The following is a 26,774-nucleotide window of genomic DNA, read 5'->3' as shown; positions in this document are numbered from 1 at the left end:
ATGAAAATTCCCTTAACATACACATGTTTTTACTATCCTGATCAGTGAAGCTAAATCAGGCCGGTGTGAGAGAGGTTTTTAAATTTTGGATTCCACAAAAAAATATTAAAACAGTCAACATGGGCTTAAAAAACATCGTTGCTGTGAAACACAACTAGCTCTTTATTCACATGAAGTGCTGAGTGCTATTGACAAGGGATTTCAGATCGATACCGTGATCCTGGATTTCCAGAAGGCTTTTGTCACTGTACCACACAAGTGGCTTGCAGTGAAACTGCGTGATTATGGAATATCGTCTCAGTTATGTGACTGGATTTGTGATTTCCTGTCGGAGAGGTGACAGTTCGTAGTAATAGACGAAAAGTAAACAGAAGTGATTTCAGGCGTTCCCCCAAAGTAGTGTTATAGGGCCTTTGCTGTTCCTTATCTATACAAACGATTTGGGAGACAATCTTCGGTTGTTTGCAGATGACTGTCATTTATCGACTAATAAATCCATCAGAAGATCAAAACGAACTTCAAAACGATTTAGAAGAAATATGTGAATGGTGCGAATAGTGGCAGTTGGCCCTAAATAACGAGAAGTGCGAGGTCATCCACACGAGTGCTAAAAGGAATCCGTTAAACTTCGGTTACACGATAAATCAGTCTGATCGAAAAGCCGTAAATTAAACTAAATACCTAGGTATTACAATTACGAACAACTTAAATTAAAAAGAACACACAGAAAATGTTGTGGGGAAGGCTAACCAAAGACTGCGTTTTATTGGCAGGGCACTTAGAAAATGTAACAGACCTACTAAGGAGACTGCCTACATTACACTTGTCCGTTCTCTTTTAAAATACTGCTGCGCGGTGTGGGACCCTTACCGGGTAGGACTGACGGAGTACATCGAAAAAGTTCAAAGAAAGGCAGCACGTTTTGTATTATCGCAAAATATGGGAGAGAGTGTCACAGAAATGATGCAGGATTTGGGCTGGAAATCATTAAAATCTTCATATGTTCAAATGTGTGTGAAGTCTTATGGGACTTAACTGCTAAGGTCGTCAGTCCCTAAGCTTACACACTACTTAACCTAAATTATCCTAAGGACAAACACACACACCCACACCCGAGGGAGGACTCGAACCTCCACCGGGTTCAGCTGCACAGCCCATGACTGCAGCGCCTAAGACCGCTCGGCTAATCCAGCGCGACGGAAATCGTTAAAGGAAAGGCGTTTTTCGTTGCGAAGGAATCTTCTCACGAAATTCCAATCACCAACTTTCTCCTACGAATGCGAAAATAATTTGTTGACACCGACCTATATACGTCGTAATGATCACCACGATAAAATAGGGGAAATCAGAGCTCGTACGGAAAGGTATAGGTGTTCTTTCTTCCCGGGCGCTATACGATAATGTAATAATAGAGAATTGTGAAGGTGGTTCGATGAACCCTCTGCCAGGCACTTAAATATAATTTGCAGAGTATCCATGTAGATGTACACTCAGTTGCAAAAGTATTCGGACAGCACGTAACGGCGCATAATTTTGCAGTTTTCCGCATGAACGAATACAGAAACTGCACTGTGTAATGTACAGGGCTATTACAAATGATTGAAGCGATTTCATAAATTCACTGTAGCTCCATTCATTGACATATGGTCACTACACACTACAGATACGTAGAAAAACTCATAAAGCTTTGTTCCGCTGAAGCCGCACTTCAGGTTTCTGCCACCAGAGCGCTCGAGAGCGCAGTGAGACAAAATGGCGACAGGAGCCGAGAAAGCGTATGTCGTGCTTGAAATGCACTCACATCAGTCAGTCATAACAGTGCAACGACAGTTCAGGACGAAGTTCAACGAAGATCCACCAACTGCTAACTCCATTCGGCGATGGTATGCACAGTTTAAAGCTTCTGGATGCCTCTGTAAGGGGAAATCAACAGGTCGGCTTGCGGTGAGCACCGAGTGTGGGAGGAACTTGATTATCGGCTCTATGTCTGCCGAATCACTAAAGGGGCACATATCGAACATTTGTGAATGCCTAAAAAAACTTTTTGAGTTTTTGTATGTGTGTGCAAAGCATTGTGAAAATATCTCAAATAGTAAAGTTATTGTATAGCTGTGAAATCGCTTCAATCTTTTGTAATAACCCTGCATTTGGGACTCTGGGTACGATGTCGCAACGTAAAACACGCGTCAAATACGAAAATTATTGTTGGACGTGTGTCTGTTACGTAATATTTCCTGAAAACGGCATGGGAAGGTGCAACAAAGTATTCGGACAAAGGCGGGCAACGTGAGAGAACAGTTCATTCCGAGACGCACAGGGGGTGAAGCGACTGCAGTGTGTCCGACATTTCCGCGAGACGATAGCGATGATCAGTAAACACGTATCGCGAGCCTGTGCAGGTCGACGATGGGACGCAGAGGGAAGTGTTCTACCTTCGAGCAAAGACAACTTGTCGTTTATCATCACGCGAAAGGGAAAACCTGCAGGGAAATTGCCGCAATAGTGAACATGAAGAAAAGTACAGTTCACGACATTATTAAACGGTTCGAGAAAGAAGACCAATTGGAATTCCGTTGCAGTACAGGACGGCCACGGACATTTTCACAGAGAGATGAAAGTGTGATTGTGCGAAAGGTACAACAGAATCCGAAAATATCTGCCACACGAATTGCAAGTGAGGTGGAGGGAGACATTGGTATAAAAGTTCATCCCCAAACCGTGCGGAGAGTACTACGACGATCGCAGTACCATGGTCGAGTGACACGGAGAAAGCCGTTCATAAATGCAGTGAACCAGAAGAAACGTATGCACTTTGCGAGGGAATACGCCGAATACGATCAGACTTGGTGGAATCGGGTGATATTTTGTGACAAATATAAATTTACATTAAGGCAAAGGGACGGAAAGGCAAACGTGTGGCGAAAGACCAATGAAGAGCTGAGTCCCAGGAACCTCAAACCAACAGTAAAGTTTGGAGGTGGGAGTATCATGGTGTGGGGATGCATTTCCGGCAATGGTGTGGTTGATTTAGTGTCATTGATGATACGATGAACCAGGAAGCGTATTTGAATATACTGCGAGGACATTTGAAGCAGAGTGCACGACATCTAGGTATTACCGAGCGAGGTGGCGCAGTGATCAGCACACTGGACTCGCATTCGGGAGGACGACGGTTCAATCCCGCGTCCTGCCATCCTGATTAGGTTTTCCGTGATTTCCCTAAATCGCTTCAGGCAAATGCCGGGATGGTTCCTTAGAAAGGGCACGACCGACTCCCTTCCTCATCCTTCCCTAATCCGAGCTTGTGCTCCGTCTCTAATGACCTCGTTGTCGACGAGACGTTAAACAGTAATGTCCTCCTCCTCCTCTAGGTATTGCGAACAACTTTCATTTTTATCAGGATAATTATCCCAAGCATACCACGAATATTGTACAAATGTGGTTGCTCTTCAATTGCTAGAAAGTATTGCACCCCCCTCCTCAATCACCAGACCGTAACCCAATCGAACATTTGTGACATTTGTGGGATGAATTGAAACGGAGCCTACGCGCGGATAACATCTATACGAAGGAGACCTTGAAAGAGAAACTGCGCCAAGAATGGGAAAATATAGGCCCAGATTTCACGAAAAAACTCGTGGAAAGTATGCCTAGTACATTGGAGGAGGTATTGAAAATGGGAGGTGGACCCACAAGGTATTGACATTTTCGTCGTACAACTTATGAACATTTATTGGACAGTGTCCGAATACTTTTGTAGCAGCAGGGTGTGCAGGATGTTTCATTTTTGTTGTTAATTTTTCTGGTATTTATGTTATGGAAACGAAATAATACAATAATTCTTATGTAATTAATGTTGTTACACATATATATTGCTAATAAATATGTTTGGGTTACATAGTCAGTGATTCTCGAGTACTCATTTTGAAACTTCCCACTGTCCGAGTACTTTTGCGACTGAGTGTAGATGTAGAACAGGAAGTGTAGGTCCGTTACACGCCGGAAAAATCTTGTGGACTAACGTGTTCAAATCTTTGCTCTGGGGACAAGGGTGCCCTCTTTCGTGTGAACTGCGTAACTGCCCTGGCCCCGTGCGCTGAGCTAGTGGAACACGATCGCGTGTGTTATTGCCCAGTTGTACGCCGGCCTTGGGTCAGCGGTTTGCACAGCCCTGCTCACTTGTGTTTGTGCCCACCGCGCTGTCCCCGGGAGGCCTCGCATGCTGGAACAGGCTGTTGTAGGTAATGAACAACACTTGGATGACGTTAGGGAACTGCGATGGAAATTACTGACGGACAAAGAAGCACGTTTATAACACTGTCAGAAGAGGGCTTGCTCACGGCACTGTTCACCATCCTAGGGTAGCGCGCTTTTGTCACAGGCATGTTTTCTGTTTCCGCGGTGGTACTGTAGAGGAAAAGGGCCTGCAGGCAGGTTCATCGATTAACACGGCGTCAACTGACCACTACTCCAAACTTTCCATGCTGCCATTGTCCTTGCCCTGTTGCAGTGATTGTGAGAAATGCAGGGTGTCACTTTGGTTCTCTCACCTCGTCCCATTCCTCTCTCTCCCCAGACACTCTGGGATGATGATGATGGCATTGAAACAGAGGATGACACGCGTAAAGCTGAAATACTAAACACCTTTTTCCAAAGCTGTTTCACAGAGGAAGACCGCACTGCAGTTCCTTCTCTAAATACTCGCACGAACGAAAAAATGGCTGACATCGAAATAAGTGTCCAAGGAACAGAAAAGCAACTGAAATCACTCAACAGAGGAAAGTACACTGAACCTGACGGGATACCAGTTCGATTCTACAGAGAGTACGCAAAGGAACTTGCCCCCCCCCCCCCTTTCTAACAGACGTGTACCGCTAGTCTCTAGAGGAACGGAAGGTCAAAATCATTAGAAAAGAGCACAGGTAGTCCCAGTTTTCAAGAAGGGCCGTCGAGCAGATGCGCAAAACTATAGGCCTATATCTCTGACATCAATCTGTTATAGAATTTTAGAACATGTTTTTTGCTCGGATTATGTCATTTCAGGAAACCCAGGATCTACTCTGTAGGAATCGACATGGATTCCGGAAACAGCGATCGTATGAGACCTAACTCGCTATATTTGTTCATGACACCCAGAAAATACTAGATGCAGGCTCCCAGGTAGACGCCATTTTCCTTGACTTCCGGAAGGCGTTCGATACAGTTCCGCACTGTCGCCTGATAAAAAAAGTAAGAGCCTACGGAATATCAGACCAGGCGTGTGGATGGATTGATGAGTTTTTAGCAAACAGGACACAGCATGTCGTTCTCAATGGAGAGATGTCTACACACGTTAAAATAACCTCTGGCGTGCCACAGGGGAGTGTTATGGGACCATTGCTTTTCACAATATATATAAATAACCTAGTAGATAGTGTCGGAAGTTGCATGCGGCTTTTCGCGAATGATGCTGTAGTATACAGAGAAGTTGCAGCATTAGAAAATAGCAGCGAAATGCAGGAAGATCAGCAGCGCATAGGCACTTGGTGCAGTGAGTGGCAGCTGGCCCTTAACATAGACAAATGTAATGTTTTGCGACTACATAGAAAGAAGGATCCTTTATTGTATGATTATATGATAGCGGAACAAACACTGGTAGCAGTTACTTCTGTAAAATATCTGGGAGTATGCGTACGGAATGATTTGAAGTGGAATGATCATATAAAATTAATTGTTGGTAAGGGGGTGCCAGGTTGAGATTCATTGGGAGAGTCTTTAGAAAATGTAGTCCATCAACAAAGAAGGTGGCTTACAAAACACTCGTTCGACCTATACTTGAGTATTGCTCATCATTGTGGGATCCGTACCAGATCGGGTTGACGGAGAAGATAGAGAAGACCCAAAGAAGAGCGGCGCGTTTCGTCACAGGGTTATTTGGTAAGCGTGATAGCGTTAACAGTTTAGCAAACTCAAGTGTCAGACTCTCCAAGAGAGGCGCTCTGCATCGCGGTGTAGTTTGCTGTCCAGGTTTAGAGAGGGTGCGTTTCTGGATGAGGTATCGAATATATTGCTTCCCCTTACTTATACCTCCAGAGGAAAAAAAAAAAAAATTGTTCAAATGGCTCTGAGCACTATGGGACTCAACTGCTGTGGTCATTAGTCCCCTAGAACTTAGAACTACTGAAACCTAACTAACCTAAGGACATCACACACATCCATGCCCGAGGCAGGATTCGAACCTGCGACCGTAGCAGTGGCACGGTTCCGGACTGCGCGCCTAGAACCGCGAGACCACCGCGGCCGGCCCTCCAGAGGAGGTAATGAATGTAAAATTAGAGAGATTCGAGCGCGCACGGAGGCTTTCCGGCAGTCGTTCTTCCCGCGAACCATACGCAACTGGAACAGGAAAGGGAGGTAATGACAGTGGTAAGTAAAGTGCCCTCCGCCACACACCGTTGGGTGGCTTGCGGAGTATAAATGTTGATGTAGATGTAGTGGGTTTCCCATTGAGCTAGGATTTCCAGGTTTCCGGCCTAAATTGGAAAATTCCGGATTTCCACGCGTGTGTCCGCGCAAATATATAAAAGTCCGGCCTGCACGGCTTTTGAGCCTGCATCGCTTTTGAGCGATGAAGCAGAGAACGCACGCCTAGTCTCCCTTCCAACAAAATGAAACAACTGCCAGAAATAATACAAGGAGGGGTCAGGAGATATGAGGGTAAATAGATATACCAATCAATGCTATTCTTATGTCTGTGTCCCGTGTTCCTCTTCATTGACGTCACAACCACAGTATGTGCAGAGGCAAAGTAGAATGTACGTGTGTCGTGTCTGTTCTTTCGTACACGGCTATTACGGCCGATGATCCGTTCAGTCCAGATACGCACCAACCGAGAACTCTCGTGAGAATTAGCGAGATAACGCGAGTAATGAGGTTAATTAGCAGGGCACTACATTAGTTGTGTGTTGTGTAAGCAGAGAATTTGGGTCTGATGAGAGGCGGCTAGGGTACTCCGTGGGTTTGTGCCGACTACTGTATCCGGATGTCGTAGTGGTTCAAATGGCTCTAAGCACTATGGGACTTAACATCTGAGGTCATCAGTCCCCTAGACTTAGCACTACTTAAACCTAACTAACACAAGGATATCACACACATCCATGCCCGAGGCAGGATTCGAACTTGCGACCGTAGCAGCAGCGTGGTTCCGGACTGAAGCGCGTAGAACCGCTCGGCCACAGAGGTCGACTGGCGTAGTGGTACCCACATCGTCATAGTTATCAGAAGAGCTGATTCTATCCCGGAGCAGAACAAATTTTAAACTTGTCCCATTGGTATAAATCAAAGACCACTGCTGCTAATGTCTTCAGTTTCCTTGTCCTGAAAGTAGGAATATGTAGATTACCCGATAGCGACCTGCCATGCCCCATGACGTTCGTGCGTCGCTCGTGTTGAAAGATAAACCTGACAAAAGTTAGACGACATGATTTTACAAGAAAAATAACGTCCTTAATAAAGTTGATTCCTATGAGAAGTATTAATACTTACCGTTACTAAAGGTTACTGTCTTTTCTTTGTAAGTATAGTTGAAATGACCGAAATTATTGAATATGTTTCCGTTTTCCGTTCCAGAAGATAATGATGTTTAGTTTAATGAAGAACTTTTATATTACTTTGACGTAATCTTATGTTAGGAAGGAGACTGACGACTTAGTTGCTGTCATAATTGCTAAATTATAAGACTGTTTACTGATTGTCTAGTTTAAGCACGTTTAACGTTGATCTTCCAGTATAATAGTTGATTGAGAATACTCATCTGTAGATTCCCCTTTAAAACAGGTATCCCGCTTTCAGGGTAAAATCTCCGGCTGAGTATAATGCTGAGTCAGACTATATTTTTAGACCTGGCACCCCTCCGTTATCCGTTCTCAGATCTTCCTTTCGGGAAGACGGCAGTGGGTTGCGGAGTTGTTGCTGATTTGGCAATGTATATGACGTAGTAAAGGTACGTTCACAAAGACGATGGAAATTGCATATTGCCGAAAATGTAGCACAGTAATGTTGCTTGCAACAAATCGCAGCAGTATGTTGGTAACATTGTCTGGCTGACAATGACCGACAATATTTTCCCGGCAATATTTGCTGCAATATATTTCAGCGCGAGAAATGTTTCCACGGACCATAGTATTGCCGCAAAATGGATAAAAATGAGCTACTGGAAGTGAGTACGGGTCTCCCACAATTGCATTCCACAAGGAAAGAAGTTAACTAGATGAAGATAAATCCGGCTTTGTGGATGCGCTGCTTTTTGAAAACGAACTGCTTCCGAAATTGTAGCTCTGCAACTGATGCTGGATACGCAGCTCTGGTACTGACACACGACTTCAATTTGAGGCAAAAGAAACTTGTTCATGAACTGGTAACATCAAAACTAATATGAAAGGTTGTACATCTGTAGACAACCTCACTGGCTCTCACCGTTCGGTTTTTGGTTACTAGTGGCTCATACAAACGTTTGATGTATCTATAAGTAGCACATATGCCTCTTGGTACCACACTTCGCAGCGCTTTGTGGAAGCACTCAAGGACTCAAATGTTTAAGTTAATATTTTGGTGTTGGTCATCAGTGTATGGCTCTGAGCACTATGGGATTTAACTGCTGAGGTCATCAGTCCCCTAGAACTTCGAATTACATAAACGTAATTAACCTAAGGACATCACACACATCCATGCGCGAGGCAGGATTCGAACCTGCGACCGTAGCGTCCGCGCGGTTCCAGACTGTAGCGCCTAGACCCGCTCGGCCGCTCTGGCCGGCTCATCAGTATATGTTTGCATACAACAAACAAAGAGCGTGCCTATACGCATGCGTCCCAATTTTTTGAAATAAGCGAAATAATATTGTTTCACGGCTGAGATTATGCGACGCGCTGACGGCATAAGTACGAGGGGCGTTTGAAAAGTCACAGAAGAGTTAAGGTGCATGAGATTGCCAGTGCTGTGGGCATCTCGAATGAAGGGGTACATGATATTTTGCATAAACATTTGGACATGAGAAAGATATCCACAAGATGGGTTCCGCGATTGCTCACACTTGACCAAAAACGGAATCGTGTTAAGTGTTGCAAGGGTGGTTTGCAGCTGTTCAGGAAGAACACGCAGGACTTTATGCATCGTCACTGTGGATGAAACATGGATATCTTACTATACTCCTGAGACCAAACAACAATCCAAACAATGAATTACCGAGGGAGAATCTGCACCAAAAAGGTGAAGACCATTCAGTCGGCACGAAAGGTTATGGCAACTGTCTTTTCGGATTCGCAAGCGATACTCCTCATCGACTATCTAGGAAAGGGTAAAACTATCTCCGGTGCATATTATTTATCATTATTGGACCGTTTGAAAAGCGAGCTGCAAGAAAAACGCCGGCGATTGGACCGCAAGGAAGTCCTTTTCCATCACGACAATGCACCAGCACACACCACAGCAGTTGTTGTCGCAAAATTAATGGGAATAGGATTCCAACTCGTTTGATATCCCCCCTATTCGCCACACTTGGCTCCCTCGGACTATAATTTGTGTCCCAATTTGAAGAAATGGCTGGGGGGACAAAGATTTTATTCAAACGAGGAAGTGATTGCAGCAACTAGTAGCTATTTTGCAGACTTGGACAATTACTATTATTCGGAAGGGATCAACAAATTAGAACAGCGTTGGACGAAGTGTGTAAGTCTAAAAGGAGACTTTGTCGAAAAATAAAATAGGTCTACCCCAAACACGTAAGTAGTTTTTATTTTTCCACGGACTTTTCAAACGCCCCTCGTAAGTGAAGTAAGGATGACAGCGAGAGGGAAGCATTTACATCATTTACATATGACTCAGTCGCCCAGCCATACGAAATATTCTCCAACATTGGAAGACCAAACCGGCCAAACCTTGGCAACAACTACTTGTAACAACATGTTCATCAGCAATATTGTCGTGCTATACCGCAATACTACCATGTGTTAAAGCTACATTGCAAAAGTGTTGACGGAAACACTGATGCTTTCATTTTTTTTGAGTCATCAATTTTCTGACTGGTTTGATGCGGATGCGGCCCTCCACGAATCCCTCTCCTGTGCCAAACTCTTCATCTCACAGAAGCACTTGCAACCTACGTCCTCAATTATTTGCTTGATTATTCTAGTTTTTACCCTCTACAGATCTCTCTAGTACAATGGAAGTCATTCCCTGATGTCTTAGCAGACTCCTATCATCCTGTCCCTTCTGCTTGTCAGTGTTTTGCACATATCCCTTTCCTCTCCGATTGTGTGCAGAACCTACTCATTCTTCACCTTATCAATCGACCTAATTTTCAGCATTCGTCTGTAGCACCACATCTCGAATGCTTCGATTCTCTTCTGTCCCGTTTTTCCCCGCAGGACATGTTTCACTACCAGGTAATGCTGTACATTCTCAGAAACAGCTTCCTCAGATTGAGGCCTATGTTTGATGCTAGTAGATTTCTCTTGGCCAGGAATGTCGTTTATGCCAGTGCTAGTCAGCTACTTAGGTCCTCCTTCCTCCGTCCGTCATTGGTCATTTTGCTGCCTACGTAGCAGACTTCCTTAAATTCGTCTGGTCAGTGACAATCAATCCTGATGTTAAGTTTCTCTTTGTTCTCATTTCTGCTACTTCTCATTACTTTCGTCTTTCTTCGATTCACCCTCAATCCAAATTCTACACTCATTAGCCGTAAAAAATCCAGATAAGTGCGAGAAGGACTCGCGTACCGAGCAAACGTAGTCATATACAGGGTGAGTCACCTAACGTTACCGCTGGATATATTTCGTAAACCACATCAAATACTGACGAATCGATTCCACAGACCGAACGTGAGGAGAGGAGCTAGTGTAATTGGTTAATACACACCATAAAAAAATTCACGGAAGTATGTTTTTAACACAAACCTACGTTTTTTTAAATGGAACCACGTTAGTTTTGTTAGCACATCTGAACATATAAACAAATACGTAATCAGTGCCGTTTGCTGCATTGTAAAATGTTAATTACATCCGGAGATATTGTAACCTAAAGTTGATGCTTGAGTACCACTCCTCCGCTGTTCGATCGTGTGTATCGGAGAGCACCGAATTACGTAGGGATCCAAAGGGAACTGTGATGGACTTAGGTACAGAAGAGACTGGAACAGCACATTACGTCCACGTGCTAAAACCTTTTTATTTGTCTTTTGCACTGACGCACATGTACATTACCATGAGGGGTGAGGTACACGTACACACGTGGTTTCCGTTTTCAATTACGGAGTGGAATAGAGTGTATCCCGACATGTCAGGCCAATAGATGTTCAATGTGGTGGCCATCATTTGCTGCACACAATTGCAATCTCTGGCGTAATGAATGTCGTACACGCCGCAGTACTTCTGGTGTAATGTCACCGCTGGCTGCCACAGTACGTTGTTTCATATCCTCTGGGGCTGTAGGCACATCACGGTACACATTCTCCTATAACATACCCCACAGAAAGAAGTCCAGAGGTGTAAGATCAGTAGAACGGGCTGGCCAATTTATGCGTCCTCCATGTCCTATGAAACGCTCGTCGGACGAGTACCTCACCCCTCATGGTAATGTACATGTGCGTCAGTGAAAAAGACCAATAAAAAGGTGTTAGCATGTGGACGTAATGTGCTGTTCCAGTCTCTTACCGAGCGAGGTGGCGCAGTGGTTAGACACTGGACTCGCATTCGGGAGGACGACGGTTCAATCCCGCGTCCGGCCATCCTGATTTAAGTTTTCCGTCATTTCCCTAAATCGCTCCAGGCAAATGCCGGGATGGTTCATCTCAAAGGGCCTGGCCGACTTCCTTCCCCATCCTTCCCTAGTCCAATGAGACCGATGACCTCGCTGTCTGGTCTCCATCCCCAAACCAACCAACCAACCTATCCAGTCTCTTCTGTACCTAAGGTTCATCACCGTTCCCTTTGAATACCTACGTAATTCGGTGCTCTCCGATACACACGATCGAACAGCGGAGGAGTGGTACTCAAGCGTCAACTTTAGGTTACAATATCTCCGGATGTAATTAACATTTTACAATGCAACAAACGGCACTGATTACGTATTTGTTTATATGTTCAGATGTGCTAACAAAACTAACGTGGTTCCATTTAAAAAAACGTAGGTTTGTGTTAAAAAACATACTTCCGTGCATTTTTTTATGGATTGTATTAACCAATTACACTAGCCCCACTCCTCACGTTCGGTCTGTGGAATCGAATCGACCAGTATTTGATGTGGTTTGCGAAATGTGTCCAGCGGTAATGTTAGGTGACTCACCCTGTATATAGGCAGCTCATTCTTCCCGGGAATCGATTAAACCCACGATTTTGGCCTGTTATCGATAGCGACACTGCCATGATTTCGCTCCTGAGAATTCCATGACCTCCGACAATGTGTTAATTTTAACTTTAAATTTTTTCTGTTATTTCACATTTGTTACTGTTATTATTCTTTCACTTTATTTATATGCTATATTAACTGGCAACTGCAGATGCGTTGACTTGGTCCACTCGCGTCCCTATTGCGATTACTCATAAGATTTGACGGAAGCCTCCAGAGAAAAAAAATGGTACAGCTGTTATAGGGCAACTCTTGTTATACAAATGCCAAATTGTTCTGCGGAGCCGGCCGCGGTGGTCTCGCGGTTCTAGGCGCGCAGTCCGGAACCGCGCGACTGCTGCGGTCGCAGGTTCGAATCCTGCCTCGGGCATGGATGTGTGTGCTGTCCTTAGGTTAGTTAGGTTTAAGTAGTTCTAAGTTCTAGGGGACTGATGACCACAGATGTTAAGTCCCATAGTGCTCAGAGCCATTTGCGCTATCAGTAGATGTCTCTGTGGCACTGGTGTCGCGATCCTACACAGTGATATCCACTCTAAGAGACGAAGCAAAGAACGAACTCGTTACAGTACCAGGTGGTATTTTCACTTCAATTTTGGAAGCTATTGTTACCATTTCTTACTTAATTTTCGAAGCTTACATGCGTTTTACAGTGAGAAATAAGTTCCCACTAACAATACATTGCAACTCGTCTTCGTTGAACTGGAAAAGCCTGATGGGTTGGGTGCCCGAGTCAGTGAACACCGTACGACTAATGTGAAGTCTGGGATTCAAACCCATCTTAGTCGTATGGTTTCCACGTTGTTGAGAAAGATTCAAAGATCGAACTTCCTGGCAGGTTAAAAGAGTGTCCAGGACCGAGACTCGACCTCGGGATCTTTGCCTTTCACGTGCAAGTGCTCTACCACTTTTTTTCTATTATCAGAATGACTTGGTACTATCATGAAACTTCAATAGAAAATAGTCAAATCATCATGTAATATAAGCTGCAAAAGGGAAAAAAAATTAATTATGATAACAAAATAATAATAATGAAAGAAGAAAGGGAAAACGAAGTCGGGCACACAGCCGAAAAACCACCTCCAAGATCTCATGATATGTGTAAACAATTTTTTTTATAGGTTTTTTATATTGATTTAGGTTTTTTAAATTTTTAGTTAGAATCTACAAGCAGAAAGACAACGAGATCTGGTTCTATTCGAAATAGCAATGCAAGAAAAATTCAAAACTCATTTCAAGTATTGTATAGGCTCATGTGTATATATACTTCATCTATACACTTTTTACATTGGAACTGGAGTGACACTGTGTCGAAACACAAAACAAAACGAGCAGGTTAAGTAGGAGAGAACAAGCTGTAGCAAATCAGGTGGAAAACATACATAACAAGGGAAACACCAATCATCAGAAAAATGAAATTAACCAACACGTTATCGACGGAAAACAAGATTAAATTGTTGGTGTAGAGGTCTCGATATCGGGGCATTTGCTAGCATGTCCAATAGGCCGTGATCATGTACTGCATGAAGTTTATGTGATCTCTCCCCTCGCCTTCTACAGTATAATGAACGAAGTATCCCAGCAACCATATAACTGTATGGGTTTTCTACCGTTGAAAGAGGGAAGAATCTGGGGGCAATATGATGTCCTTAGTGTATAAAGTCTCAGAAGATCGGGTAAGGAAAGCAAATTGCGTCCTAATCCAAGACCAATTTGTCATATGACCTCCACAAGTAAAGCGATGTCGTATCGTATCTGTGGACGTACAACGACTGCATAAATCCGTGTCACTAAACCCAATAAGGAAAGGTCGCTCATTCGTTGGAATCATTTACTACTATACACCAAGAGGAAGCCACATGCATCGACAAAATCGGAAGACTGGTATTGCATCAAACTGTCGTCCTGTTTGTTTTCGGCGATCCTCTTTCAACGAGGCTCGGGCATCGGACTCCTTTCCAACCAGTCTGTAGGAATTTCATGGTGGGGGCTGGTCTCCACAAAATGTGAGCCCCTAAATAGCTCACTACGAGATAGAAGTCACGAATGTGTTTTAACTCATAATTTATGCGACCAACATCAATAGGAGGTTCAAGACTAGCAAGACGGACACAGAGAAATAAACGAGACTTGAATGTGAGAGTTTCTTGAGTCATCATCAAAACAGTACGTCGCACATATAGCATCTGCCGTCTTCCTTCGTATGTCTGCCAGGCCGAACCCCCCCCCCCCCCCCCCCCACCAATGCAATGAGGCTTCGTGACCACCTCATACCGTAAGCGAAATACGAGACACATGTATCCAGTATTCGTACTTTCTGGAGAAGAGTAAAGGAACACCTTTCATGTTCTAGTATTGCTCCCTGAATATTTTCCGTAACGGACTGCCAGGTGAGGGTCGCCATTTTTAGTGGACAACGATCAATGATGATACCGAGAGACATATGCTGAACCAATGCAGTAGGCCATCGAATAACGGTCCCATCAAAACCTCCTAAAGTAAGTAGGCTGCATTTACCCTCATTAAGTAGTACAACAACACAAGTAGTGCACCTAAACTCACAATAGTAATCGATTAAAGCTCTTAGACGAAGTATCTCCGCAGAATTGCGGAGCAGAACCATCACGTCATCCGCGTATGCACGAACAGCTATAGACCCTCCGGAAAGCGTCCAGCCTTTCAGCTGGGATGCTTGCATCCGAAGTAGGGGCTCCACAGACAACACAAAGAAAGTCGTCGACAGCGGGCTTCCTTTAGGAACTCCCAGACGGACATTTATCGGGAGGCGCCAGTTGGACGTTAACAACCATCAAAGCTGAAATACCCGTACACAAATTTGGAGCACTCACCGTGTGTCAGCAGTAAAACCAACTGCCTCCGTAATCCGGAGCAAAACGTTGTGATTAACACGATCAAATGCCTTATCAAAGTGTAGCAAAGCAAGTGCACAAGGGACGGACGTTACAGCAGCAACCGAAACCACGCCACAACACTCCGCTATAGTGGTAACAATGGTACGACCAGGTGCGCACCTTTGATGTTTTGGAACAATCATGTCCATCAGAGACGGCATCCTACTGTTAATTGCCCTCGCCAAACTCTTATAATCGAAGGTTAACGAAGTAATTGGGCGAAAGCTATCAGGGGAGCTGGTGCCGTGCGATTAAAACAATTTTTCTCACTTTCAACTAGATCGGCACAACTCTACCCTGGAACATTTAATTCAAAAGAGACGTAACAGTAGCACCCAACAATGGCCAAAAGCACACGTAAAATTCCTTGGGAAGTCCATCCAGACCCGAAGACTTTTGAGAAGGCGATCCCAATATAATTTCGTGGACTTCCTCAGGCTGAAACGCAGCTAAGGACGTTTTATTATGTTCAGATGCAAGTGCCGCAGCCAAGATCCTGACTTGTGGATCATAAAAGGTTGCACTGGACTCATCGATGTCGTAAATGTCTACATAGTATTGGAGTAGGACACGCGCTATATCAGCTTGCTCCGATACGATAGTCCATTATTTGTAGTGAGAAAATGAACACAAGCGCGTCGGCGACAGGTCTGATGCCGAAGCAAATGAAGTCAGTTCTTCCGTCACCAATGATCGTGGCTTGGATCCCTTTTTCAACCCTTCCATTTGTATTCTTTTCAAGGTCAACAATTTTGCCTTTACACGCATAATATCCGTAATTCGCAGAAGGGCGTAATCCGCAGCATCATAAAGTTCACTTAGGATGGAGTAGTAATATTCTTAAGTTCTCCGAAAGTCCCACACTTTGTCAGCTCAGAAAAATATCAAAGTGGCTTGTGCTATCGACCAACTGTAAATCGGGTGATTGATGGTAATTCTGAGTCAACACCTAAGTCTACTGCCTTTCTGCCTTACGTAGGAAACACGTCCAACAAGATCGGTCGTATTTTACGGAAATACGATGTGAAATGTGTTTACCGACCTCCATCTAAAATTAGAGCACTTTTGAGTTCTGTTAAGGATGATATTGGCCTGCGTAAGGAGGATGTATATCGTATTCCTTGTAGCTGCGGCATGGTACGTATTGGTCAAACTATCAGGACCGTTGAGGACCGATGTACTGAGCATAAACGGCTCACAAGATCACAGTAGCCAAATAGATCTGCTATTGCCGAACATTGCTTGGACACTGGTCACCCCATGTTATATAATAACACCGAGGTATTGGCATGCACGTCCAGCTATTGGGACAGTGTTATTAAGGAGACAGTTGAGATTAAATTAGCGAGCGACCTCGTTAACAAGGATGGAGATTTCTGTTTAAACTCTGTTTGGAATCCGGCTCTCTCCCTTGTCAGAAAAGAGGGAGACAGAGTCAATGCTACCTCACCTGCGAATTCGTAGTCTCACTATCGATTGCTCTGACTTCGGTCATCTTTGGTGGCACTAGTGTTCAGTGTGTGTGTTATCTTTCCTGCTTCAGTTCGAGAACCGTCCGTTGCAGTGTGCCTTGAAAATGGCGGGGTGTTCTCCCGCCGAAATATCGGCGGTCACTAAAAGTGTTACCTGGCTGAATTCGCGGAAGTTATTTGAAAGTTGTATACACCAGGAGAAACTCAGGTCTCAGCCTGGGGGATGTTCGGAGACATGGCTTACCCTCAGCAAGGAAGATGCTTCCAGAATGAAAGTTTCACTCTGCAGCGGAGTCTCACACCAGTGAACACTCCGCTGCAAAGTGAAAATTTCATTCTGGAAGCATCCCTCAGGTTGTGGCTAAGCCATGTATCCGCACTGTCCTTTCTTCCAGGAGTGCTAGTTCTGCATTGTCTGCACGAGAGCTTCTGTGAAGTTTGGAAGGTAGGGGACGAGGTAGCGGCGGAAGTAAAGTTGTGGATAGCTCAGGTGGTAGAGCACTTGCCCCCGAAAGGCAAATTCTCAAGTTCGAGTCTCGGTCCGGGGCACAGTTTTAATCCTCCAGGAAGTTTCCTATCAACGCGCACTTCACTGCAGAGTGAATATTTCATTCTGGATTCAAAGACGAGTTTCACGAGTTTTTTGTAAGCAGTTTCCTTTGTAGCCACGACCTTTAATTATTCTTAGAGCATGCCACTTTACAGATATTCTGTACCTATCTGGGGAACGAATGACAGCTGCTAGTTGATGCGATCTTTGCTGGTGTGTGTCACGCTGAGTTTGACTCCCATCTTTTAATGGTTTGGGAGACGGTGTCACGATGTGAGAAGTTGCAGACGTCGGTCGCTGTGGCCGAGCGGTTCTAGGCGCTTTAGTCCGGAACCGCGCTGCTCCTACGGTCGCAGGTTCGAATCCTGCCTCGGGCATGGATGTGTGTGATGTCCTTAGGTTGGTTAGGTTTAAGTAGTTCTAAGTTCTAGGGGACTGATGACCTCAGAAGTTAAGTCCCATAGTGCTTAGAGACATTTGAACCATTTTTTTTGAAGTTGCAGACAAACAGTCAGTGAACATAAACAGTTCTTTATAAATCTGTTAATTGGAACTCGCATTAGGGTGCACTCTCTTCTCTGGCGCTGTTTGCAAATGGATCGTAATACACTCAGTCGCAAAAGTATTCGGACAGTGGGAAGTTTCAAAATGAGTACTCGAGAAACACTGACAATGAAATCCAAAGATATTTATTAGCAATATATATGCGTAACAACATTAATTGCAAAAGAATTATTGTCTTATTTCGTTTCCAAAACATAAATACCAGAAAAATTAACAACAAAAATGAAACATCCTGCACACCCCGCTGCTACAGAAGTATTCGGACACTGTCTAATAAGAGTTCATAAGTTGTACGACGAAAATGTCAACACTTTGTGGGTCCACCTTTCATTTTCAATATCTCCTCCAATCTACTAGGCATACTTTCCACGAGTTTTTTCGTGAAATATGGTCCTATATTTACCCATTCTTGGCGCAGTTTCTCTTTCAAGGTCTTCTTCGTATAGATGTTGTCCGCGCGGAGGGTCCGTTTCAATTTATCCCACAAATGTCACAAATGTTCGATTGGGTTAAGGTCTGGTGACTGGGGAGGGGGGTGCAATACTTTCGGGCAGTTGAAGAGCAACCACATTTGTACAATATGCACGGTATGCTTGGGATCATTATCCTGATAAAAATGAAAGTTGTTCGCAATACCTAGATGTCGTGCACTCTGCTTCAAATGTCCTCGCAGTATATTCAAATACGCTTCCTTGTTCATCGTATCATCAATGAACACTAAATCACCCACACCATCGCCGGACATGCATCCCCCCCACCTCCAAACTTTACTGTTGGTTTGAGGTTCCTGGGATTCAGCTCTTCATTGGTCTTTCGCCACACGTTTGCCTTTCCATCCCTTTGCCATAATGTAAATTTATATTTGTCACAAAATATCACCCGATTCCACCAAGCCTGATCGTATTCGGCGTATTCCCCCGCAAAGTGCATACGTTTCTTCTGGTTCACAGCATTTATGAACTTCTTTCTCCGTGTCACTCGACCATGGTACTGCGATCGTCGTAGTACTCTCCGCACGGTTTTGGGATGAACTTTTATACCAAGGTCTCCCTCCACCTCACTCGCAATTCGTGTGGCAGATATTTTCGGATTCTGTTGTACCTTTCGTACAGTCACACTTTCATCTCTCTGTGAAAATGTCCGTGGCCGCCCTGTACTGCAACGGAATTCCATTCGGCCTTCTTTCTCGAACCGTTCAATAATGTCGAGAACTGTACTTTTCTTCATGTTCACTATTGCTGCACTTTCCCTGCAGGTTTTCCCCTTCGCGTGATGATAAACGACAAGTTGCCTTTGCACGAATGTAGAACACTTCCCCTTGCGTCCCATCGTCGACCTGCACAGGCTCGCGATACGTGTTTACTAATCATCGCTACCGTCTCGTGGAAATGTCGGACACACTGCAGTTGCTTCACCCTCTGTGCGTCTCGGAATGAACTATTCTCTCACGTTGTCCGCCTTAGTCCGAATACTTTTGTTGCACCTTCCCATGCCGTTTTCAGGAAATATTACGTAACAGTCACATGTCCAACAACAATTCTTCGTATTTGACGCGCGTTTCACGTTGCGACATCGTGCCCAGTGTCCTAAATACATTACAAAGTGCAGTTTCTGTATTTGTTCATGCGACAAACTGCAAAATTAAGCGCCGTTACGTGCTGTCCGAATACTTTTGCGGCGGAGTGTATATCCACCCCTAGCGGCAGGCGAGACAGATGAAGTAAACAGCGTGCGATATAGTACACACGTTGCTCGGCAGGCGTTGCTAACACGCAGGAGTTAAAACAATGGTGGGGGCCAACACACCCGACGCAGCTCTGCTGTGGACGTTCCGGAGCCGGCGACACCTTGAACCTTGCAACAGGTCGCCACGTCACCCAGAGTGTAACTCTGGACCTATGGCTGGACAATAGTGGCGGGCGGCTTCTGAGTTCCGACAGCGCAGAGACGCCAGATTGATCCTGGTGACCAAGTAGAAGAGCGAAGGGCAGCCCAGGGCCTGAACGGACAAGCAGTGGTCGTTGGTTCAATACCCGGGGGCGGCATTGATGGCTGCGTCATGAACACAGCGTGGCTCCACGACTGCAACCAACACAGTGTGAGGTGTTGGTTGAGCTATTTAGCATAACACTCAAATGCTACAGATTCTATCCCTGGGGACCTGCAGTGATAGAAAACTCGCCACTAGACCATGCGAGTTTAAAGTAAATGAGATCGCGCAATGGATAACGGGTTATCTAATTAAATTAACAGGGCTGGTCCAAATAAGCAAGGAAGTGTGGGTGCCAAATGTCACACAGACATATTGCTAGTGGGATACACCAAACTACAGAAGGAAACTAAGGGTCACTATAGCAAACTGATTTATTGCTAAAAAACATCTAAAAATTGGTGGAGATATGTACCATCTATGCAGCTAAATGAATGCAGTTTGTTTATTTCCACACGCGTTTCGCTTCTTTTATTTGGGAAGCATCATCAGCGGTCTGTAATACATGTTTCCTTTTGTACATACAACAACAGTTGGCAACACTGCACACCAGAAACTCACGTACGAGGGTCACTCCAAAAGAAATGCACACTATTTTTATAAAAATACAGTTTTCATTCTGCATGTGTGAAAGTTTTACAGTGTGTAGATACATCCTTCCCGCTTATTTTAAAACTTAGTTCAACCTGTTCCCGTGAGTGGCGCCGTCACAGCATGTCTTAAAGATGGCTCCTATACGTGACATTCGTCAGAAGCGACGTGCTGTCATAGAATTCCTGTGCTGTGAACACGAGACAGTGATAAACATCCACAAGAGGTTGAAAAAGGTGTTTGGAGATGCTGATGTCGATCGCAGTACAGTTAGTCGGTGGGCAAGCACGTTACGTGATGAAAGCCGGCACGGAAATATTGAGGATTGTCCTCGTAGCAGCAGGCCTCGTACTGCACACACTCCAGATAATGTGGAGAGAGTTAACGAATTGGTGACTGCTGACAGACACATCACAGTGAACGAATTGTCATGCTACGTTGGGATAGGGGAATAAAGTGTTTGCAGAATACTGAAAGTGTTGGCGTTAAAAAAGGTTTTTGCCAGGTGGGTTCCCAGGATGTTGACAGTGGCTCACAAAGAAACAAGAAAAATGGTATGCAGCGAACTTTTGGAACCGTACGAGAATGGTGGAGATGTATTTCTTGGAAGAATTGTGACAGGTGATGAAACATGACTCCATCATTCTTCACCAGAGACGAAGAGGCAATCAATGGAGTGGCATCATGCAAATTCACCCAAGAAAAAAAAATTCAAAACCACACCTTCTGCTGGAAAAGTTATGGCTACCGTGTTTTTCGATTCCGAAGGACTCTTGCTTGTGGACATCATGCCAAGTAGATCCGCCATAAATTCTGATGCGTAAGTGACGACACCGAAGGAACTTCGAGCTCGACTCAGTCGTGTTCGACCACATCGGAAAAAGCAGGATGTTTTGCTGTTGCAAGACAATGCACGGCCACATGTCAGTCAAAAAACCATGGAAGCTATCACAAAACTCGGATGGACAACACTGAAACATTTGCCTTACAGTCCCTGTGCCTATCATCTCTTTGGGAAACTGAAAGACTCTCTTCGTGGAACATGGCTTGAAGATGATGATTCCCTTGTGCACGCTGCCAAACAGTGGCTCTAACAGGTTGGTCCAGAATTTTACCGTGCGGGTATATAGGCGCTGGTTCCATGATGGCGTAAGTCAGTTGAGAGGGACGGAAATTATGTGGAGAAATGAAAATATTGTTCCTAAAGGATGTATCTACACACTGTAAAACATTAAAACATGTTCAATAAAAGACGGATTAAAAAAAATAGTGTGCATTTCTTTTGGAGTGACCCCGGTATGTTGATCACCAAATGGAAAATGCAAGTTAAACATGCGATGTGACAAATGTGGATGAATGAACGCCAGAAATGGGCCAGGTGGAGCATGAAAACTTGCAAATATATCTCCAGGACCACTCCCATGTGTTAACAGCGCTAGAAATCTTAAGTAACGCCGAACGATACATTCACAATACGGAACATGTGCTAAAAAGTTTCTTCTAACCTAAAAAGCAGGAGAAAAAGACGATAAAATGTAACATAGGAGCATATTATATTTACCACATAATACGTTTATTCTATGTATAAAGGGAAACATGTATTTGAGGCCACTGATGATTCTTCCCAAATAAAAGAATCGAAACGCGTACGACAATAAACAAAGTGCCTTCATTTAGTTGCACAGACGGTACATACCTCCACGAAGTTAGAGCAACGAAGGAAAAGACGGAAAACAGAAAAAAATGACGACATCTAAACATGATTTATCCACTGAATCAAGAATATAATCAATTATTAAATGGACAGGAGATTGAAAACAGGGAAGACCGCCTTAACATGCGTAGCTGGACATATGATAGAAACGATATAAAACTGTGTCACGAATGTGATCTACGATTGCGATGAAAAATCACGAGTTAAGAAAGGTTCTAGAACAACACGAACTAACACCTGTACTCTCACCTAGGCGCATGGTAGGTTGACATAGCTGGCTGTAAAAATCAGATCAAAAAAAGAAAGCCTGATCCAAGATAAATGGCTTTGCACTCGCCCCATCTCGGTGGCTGCAAATACAGCCCGTGCTTACCACTCGCAGAAGTTGGCGGCACCAGTGGTTGAGACTCCTTAGTTCAGCCATGGAATCTGAATACTGATCTATGTTGTACTCACGTTACTCTGCAGCTCTAACATCAAGCATGCTGCCTCCAAGACCTGTGGAAGTGTGTCTTCTGTGGTATCCCGGGAGCTAGTGTGCTGTGACACGCCGTGACGGGAAATGTGCTCTTACTCTCCTCTACGAAAGTTAGGTGGTTCTGCCAACTTCAAAATTTCGCTAACCAACTGGAACAGAACTTTTGAGCCTGACCAGTGATAATGTAATAAACATGCTAACAATTTCCCTGCTCTTACGGATATTGCTGTGTTTAACCAATGAAGTATATTTCTCTTTTGGGTCAGGGAACAAGGCAGAGAATCTTCCGCACTAGGTAACAGATTTCTAGTTACGGGCAATAAGATGATTTCCATGTACGCACTCGCGGTAACTCTCCAATCACCTAAAATAATTATTATCAATCAGTCACCGATCTCCTTACTGAATTCTGAACAAACATTCCAGCTTGTCTCCGGGTCTAATGGCTGGTCCCACACTCTTAGCCGACGAGTTTTCTCCTGTCCTCCAGATCAGTGTCTTTACCAAAGAGGATTATTTTCGCATCACACGCAATGAAGCTTTACAATGGGTTGGTCGCCCTGCTAATCGCTCTTGCTGTGCTCAGTCAGCAGATTTCTCTTTCCTGAGATTACCTGCAAGAGACTCTGCCTCTCGAGAGGAGTAACTTTACGACCCTTACAGTTCCCCCCAGTGCCTTTCCCTGTCGCCAAACAGGCAAAATCTGCAATCCTACCATAATTACAAGACCTCTTACTCATACCAAAGGGAAAAGAGGTGGTTTTAATTAAAATTGCCACCATTGACAGTTGCTATTGTTACTGCTTCCAGTTTTATGCAGCGTTAGCGATTCGATTTGATTTGCTAGTCGGAACAGCATATTGCATTATGAAACCGGCAGTGAGATACTTTGGAAGAACACGCTACATAAAAACAGGTGGTCAGCCTGTACGTGCTGGTCTGTGGGATTTGAATGCAGCCGCTGTGGGCTGACTTTAAAGAAAGATGCTGCGTTTGTGTGTAACGCGGAAGCGTCTGGAACCGAGGATTATGACTGAGGGGTGGCTGCCGTCACGAACCAATGGGTGAAAAGCCGAAGCTTCCCGAAGGTTGGCCCACTACCAGGGCGCTGACACGCGGAAGTGGTGGTACGGAAGCTGCTGGCCGTTGCTGACTTACTGAACTGGGAGACCGTCGTCCGATGACATTCAACCCCTGGTTTCTGGAGTTCTTTCTTCGCTTCTGAACACCGCTATGGCCTGTCCCATTACACTAGAATTAGTTTTCTTTTAAGTGTGGGTCTACCATCTTCCAGAGTTTGCACTGTCTAATATCAAAGTCTCCATTTCCACAGTAACAACATATTACAAAATTATGGACGGTTTTTCACATCTAATTTGCACCCGCAAATTGGACGCATCAACTTCTGACGGGCCTTATCATTCGCACGCGCAGAAAAAGCATGCATATGTACGTCACGTGAACTCTTACGACAAATGGTGTTCTGGAGAACGAGAAGGTTCGTGTATCCACTAAATATGAGTATGTGATGCGCGTCTTTCAAAACTTGCGAATCTCTTTTATCATCTGAAGGGTTTATTTCAATAGCGGTACAAGTCCATTTTTGATCATTTTAAGATACAGAGTCCTAAAGTTAAATGAGCACTGAAAAATCTGCAGTTGAGATACCAGAAATATTCAAGCATATGGCTTCTTGCTAGAGATGAAACCTTTCTTTCTGTTTGTTTGGATCATTAATTTCAGAACCATTATAGGCAGAAAAGTGGAGGTAATAGACTTGTACCACTACTGAAATAAGCCCTTAATTTCGCTACGAAGTCAATTTTCAATATTGTCGCTATTAAGAGTCACAGTACCGTGAGCAAACTGCAAAGACTGCGAGGACATCAGTGGGTTAGCTATGACGTCATCAACATTAGCCATTCAACACCATCGCAACACGTAGCCAGTCTGCCCCAAAGGGCAGGTCATTCTCCTGTCAAAAAGTAAAAACAGCACAGCAGTGGAAATATGAACTAGGCCCTACCTATGACACCTTGACATGCTTGACGCTAACCTAATTGCCTTTCTCCAAGTCGTAAATCACTCACACTATAATATAATGGAGGACTTGCAAGTGTTACCCTAGCAGAATTCCTAGGAAGGGTAACTCAGAATGTGTTGACGAGAATTAAAATCTGTGTACATATCTCATTCTCATTCGTTCACTCGTAATTCTGTTTTAATCTTCGGATTTCACATCAATTTATAAATTTTTATAAACTATAAATCTGTAGTGAATTTTGTGAGGGGAAGTCTTAAGTTGCACTGAAGGAAAAAAAAGCATGAGTGTTTAATCTGACTGCACTGTATATTACGAGTGTCTGGATGCAGGCCGGTGTGGCCGAGCGGTTCTAGGCGCTTCAGTCTGGTTCAAATGGTTCAAATGGCTCTGGGCACTATGGGACTCAACTGCTGAGGTCATAAGTCCCCTAGAACTTAGAACTACTTAAACCTAACTAACCTAAGGACATCACACACATCCATGCCCGAGGCAGAATTCGAACCTGCGACCGTAGCGGTCGCGCGGTTCCAGACTGTAGCGCCAGAATCGCTCGGCCACCATCGGCCGGCGCTTCAGTCTGGAACCGCGCGACCGCTACGGTCGCAGGTTCGAATTCTGCCTCGGGCATGGATGTGTGTGATGTCCTTAGGTTAGTTAGGTTTAAGTAGTTTTATGATCTAGGGGACTGGTGATCTCAGATGTTAAGTCTCATAGTGCTCAGAGCCAGTTGAACCTTTTTCTTTTTTTTGTATGTGTGTGTGTGTGCGTGTGTGTGTGTGTGTGTGTGTGCGTGTGTGTGTGTGTGTCTCGCTGGGACCAGAATGAAGTGGTGCCCATCAAATCGAGAAAGTGTGTCACCAAAAATATGGATACTATAGTGTAGCATTCAGCTGTAGGCAAGTTCAAAAGACAAATCTTTACCCAACTCCAAAAAGCAAACAGTGATATACATGGGACTTCAGGCGCATTTTCTCTGGTGTTCCATCAGATTTTGTCCTTTCAGTGTGTACCTGGAGAAAGCCCAAGCAAATACTGATCATTACGTCTCTCATGAGATGCCCCGTCTCGAAGGATAGCGTCCGTTTGTTTGCCTTTACAAACAAAATGATTTTTAAATCCGAATTTTGTGTGTCCATTCGACGCAGCGGCCCCAGATTAGTCTAGCGCGACATTAGTTTTATCGCAATGTGTTAATAGTGGCAATAAAACACGAGAATAGCCCAGTACTGCAGCAGCAAATGAGCAGCGCGGACAATGGCGGTCCTCTCGCTGCTGCAATACCGGTTATTCTTCGTGTTTTACTGTTCCTGTTAATACATGTCGATGAAACAAATATTGCACTAGGCCAATTTGAAACCACTCTGTCGAATGAACACGTAAAATTTCGATTTTTTTTTTTTTTTTTTTTTTTTTTTTTTTTTTTTTTTTTTTTTTTTTTTTTACAGGTACCCAACCGACGATTTCGATCGACGCCGGATGTCACACGTACGACGTGACCTACATTCACCTGACCAATAACAACAAAATAAATGGAAATCGTGCTTTACTTTTATCTCGTACAGTTTTGCGATGGTTTCTTGTTAGAGAAGTTGCTAAATTTCAGGCAAAATTTTTTACTAGCCGTAACTCCGTAACTAAACATTTGCGGACGTATTTTTATATGACCTTTATTCTTTAGTTTTACTTCTAGAATATCATATTAAAATATTTGCGCATCTTCGTGGATGACCCTATGTGTATACAAACACACACACACAGACGCAGTGTGTGTGTGTGTGTGTGTGTGTGTGTGTAATTTCATTGTAGATATATGAGAGAGAACCATTTACCTTTGGCAGAGGAGCAGTGGACGGCGGCAGGGAGAACACACATGGCAACTGCAACAGAAAAGGAAAGCACGTGTTATTGTCTGACGTGGAGCTGAATACGCTAATTAGTGGCTACACCACAACACACAAGGCACTGCCAACAGTAATTACGTTCCGAGAACACTGATTTCGCACATTAGTAAAAAACGAGCTCAGTTTCCACACACATACCGTGATAAGCATACACAGTATCACATTTACGCACACAGCAGA

General features: G+C 44.2%; 1 protein-coding gene across 1 annotated transcript in view; it reads right to left on the bottom strand.

Annotated features, from left to right (window-relative positions):
* LOC124620266 overlaps window positions 1-26,572 on the bottom strand; it is a 141,398-nt gene extending 114,826 nt beyond the window's left edge. The window contains exon 1 of the mRNA XM_047146934.1: window positions 26,523-26,572. Within this exon, the coding sequence (XP_047002890.1) occupies window positions 26,523-26,565 (43 nt within the window). The 5' untranslated portion in view covers window positions 26,566-26,572. The remainder of the gene's footprint in view (window positions 1-26,522) is intronic.
* Window positions 26,573-26,774: the final 202 nt, after the last annotated feature.

The sequence above is a fragment of the Schistocerca americana genome, chromosome 6 (genome assembly GCF_021461395.2).
Source record: "Schistocerca americana isolate TAMUIC-IGC-003095 chromosome 6, iqSchAmer2.1, whole genome shotgun sequence".
Classification (NCBI taxonomy): domain Eukaryota; kingdom Metazoa; phylum Arthropoda; class Insecta; order Orthoptera; family Acrididae; genus Schistocerca; species Schistocerca americana.
The sequence above is the reverse complement of the archived record's forward strand: the minus strand, read 5'-3'. Positions and strand labels throughout refer to the sequence as shown.